General features: G+C 38.9%; 2 protein-coding genes across 2 annotated transcripts; both read right to left on the reverse strand.

Annotated features, from left to right (window-relative positions):
* Nucleotides 1-158: 158 nt before the first annotated feature.
* METBIDRAFT_33904 (uncharacterized protein) lies at nucleotides 159-431 on the reverse strand. Its single transcript, XM_018856420.1, has one exon. It carries the CDS (start codon nucleotides 335-337, stop codon nucleotides 179-181), a length of 159 nt encoding a protein of 52 aa, XP_018709222.1. The 5' UTR covers nucleotides 338-431; the 3' UTR covers nucleotides 159-178.
* A 1571-nt stretch (nucleotides 432-2002) lies between these two features.
* METBIDRAFT_33905 (uncharacterized protein) lies at nucleotides 2003-2668 on the reverse strand (the record flags this gene model as incomplete). The annotated part of the gene is made up of 1 exon (XM_018856421.1): nucleotides 2003-2668. A coding segment is annotated over one exon (549 nt), but the record flags the coding sequence as incomplete, so codon positions are not given.

A 2668-nucleotide genomic window follows, 5' to 3' on the forward strand; every position in this document is an offset into this window, starting at 1 on the left:
CGGATCTCACCGTAATCAAAGTACATATATATATATATATATATATATATGCAGTCCATTGACCCTAGCTGATACCAGGGACTTACATTCACACAGTGAAGTATTTATTCTCAAAAGCTTGCTGTTTGCCCATCAGGGTTTTTTATAGTGGGAAAAGCGTGAATTTCTTCTTTGAAATTCATCTTTGAGGATAATGAAAGAATCCAAAATTCTGTGTCCCAGGACATGCTTTTCCAAAACTTGCCTTCATTAATATCAATGCTTCGCTTTCTGTCGAGGTTTGCAGGATCCCGAAGGAAATATATCTATATGGATTGCTGCGTGGAGCCATCTCCATGGTACTGCTAATTTTTAGGAAGTAAATCTTTCCTTTGAGGATTTTATCTTTGCAAGCTTTCTCCTCTCTTAAATTATTTCCACTTTAATAGGTCTCAGTGTATTATTACTGACTCAACTACCGACGAGAAATCTTTCCGAGAACCGCGTCAGGATCATGTCTTCTTTATACCTCGAAGGAAACTTCAAGAATGGTTAAATCCATATCACAAACTATTTTCTTTAGCGGATCTCACTACCTGTTCTGTCATTTATTTCCGCTTCTTCTGGTAATAGGAATATCAGCTTTTATACTCACAGAAGCATCATCTATAGTGATCTATTGGCACTAATGAGCGGAGTAGACTTCAACAGATGCTTGTGTATACAAATACAGATGGTTCCAACTACTGAGACAATACGCAAATGCATTTAAACATTCCCTAGGCCTTCCCAAAGCGTACATGATGCTGTTTAATTTTGCCCATAGAGTTAATATAAGGTGCCTGAAAATGCTCACAGGGATACACCTGCGAAAAGGATCGTCTTCCAAAAAATCACATTTGGCTAATAATATAAGAATGTGACCTTTCCAGAGATGTCACAAATTTTTTGTTTTGAATTCAAAAATACCTGCTCACTATTACTGTGATATTTTGTTTCATAGTTAATTTCTCTTGTCCAATGTTACCAAGCATTATGAAGCGAAGGCTTGATCTTGATGTATGTCTATCAAAATTTGTTGTCTTCCAGGCCCCGTGATGTTTTCATACCAGAGACTGTGCTATTTTGAAAAATAGGCTGAGCTAAATTCATGTACCCCAGGGTATGTTCTGTTGTTACCTTTTTTAATTTTTCTTGGTTCTTCGCCTTCGGGGCTATGCTAAATACTGTATGCGAGTGGTGTCTTGTTATCGTTTAATATTTCTCAAAGTTTCGAAAAATTTGTCAACAAAAAATATGTGGTGAGTTTAAGCTTGGAGTGCGCTATATTGCGAAATAGATATCAATATTTGATTCATAGGACAGCAAGTGAAAGACGAAGAAGTGGAAAAGTCAAAGATCGCTTTGCTGTGCATATTTAGCCATGTACAATTCAGGAGTACTTTCTGTTCCCTGCTCATGAAGCAACTTTAGCTCCGAGCCATTTGTGGCTCAGCTTATTCTCAATATCACTAAAAATGCTTGTCCGAAAGTTCATAACACTGGAAAAACGACAAAAGAATAATTCTAACTTTTAGTGTAAAATGATTTTTTCGTAGACGGAACGTGTAAGAGAATCCCTGGGATGAACGGGAAGGTATGAGATAAGTTAGTCCATTTGTTTGATGTTGGTTAAATATACGATAAATTGATGTAAGATCTAAGAAAGCCCCAAAATAAATGAAATGGCAATGTTTTGATGCTTGTAATTGGCTGCTTAAGAATCTCAGGAAACTATTGCACATAGGGAGATCACAGTTCGAATTGATTAACCGAGAGCTGATAGCCTGGGTGCATTTGATGTAATGTGGCGCAGTTAAACATGTTAAGCGTGATTTTTCTAGGTGCACATAAAAGCAAAGAAACATAACATGGTAGGCTACGATTTGTTGTCTCTGGCGATTTCTACAAAAAAGCGAACGATTCTAGAAGCAAAATTTATTTGAAAGATCAGCCTGGTGGCTGGCGAAAAAATATGTAAAAGCGGCGGCTAAACTCAAGGCAATGATCAACAAAATCAAGGGAAAAACATCGTCCAAGCTAACATCCTCGAAAATATGGTACAGCAAAAGAAAATATCAGAATCTTCAAAAAGGAACAACTAGAGCAAAATTGCTAACAAGGGCACAAGAACCATACCCAGAAGCCTAGAGCTGGATGCAGCTCTATTAAAAGTCGAAATTGATGATGTTTGAGATTCGCTCATAGGGCCCAAGTCTGTGGCAGTACTCAGATAGTATGCCGACTCACTAGCTAATTCGCCGTAATCACAGTTGATACACGCAGTCAGGGTGTATGTCACCATGGTAGTTAAAGACGAGCTTGGTCCAAAAACGACAGTTGTTAAAGTCGAGACAACTTCGATTGTGTAGCTAGTATCAGGAGGCACACTTGCCGCATAAGCAGTGGACGTAGAGGTCTTCAAGCTATACTCCTCTGGAGATCTCGTCAGTATACTTTCTGAATTGTAACCACTCATCATCGTCGAAACTCTTGTGGTCAGAGAACCGGCAGCATCCGTTGTAACGATAACCACAATACACTCTGTTTCCACAGAGCCGTCGGGCTTCGTCGTGGTGTAAGTCGAGGTATACTGAGGTCCCAAGGTATCAGACATGGAGACGGTTGGTTTCACAGTAGAAGTGACTGT

The sequence above is a fragment of the Metschnikowia bicuspidata genome (assembly GCF_001664035.1).
Source record: "Metschnikowia bicuspidata var. bicuspidata NRRL YB-4993 chromosome Unknown METBIscaffold_28, whole genome shotgun sequence".
Taxonomy (NCBI): domain Eukaryota; kingdom Fungi; phylum Ascomycota; class Pichiomycetes; order Serinales; family Metschnikowiaceae; genus Metschnikowia; species Metschnikowia bicuspidata.

Bases quoted from the DNA above. Each gene is read 5' to 3' on its own strand.
- METBIDRAFT_33904 (XM_018856420.1), bottom strand. From the start codon at position 337: ATGGAGATGGCTCCACGCAGCAATCCATATAGATATATTTCCTTCGGG.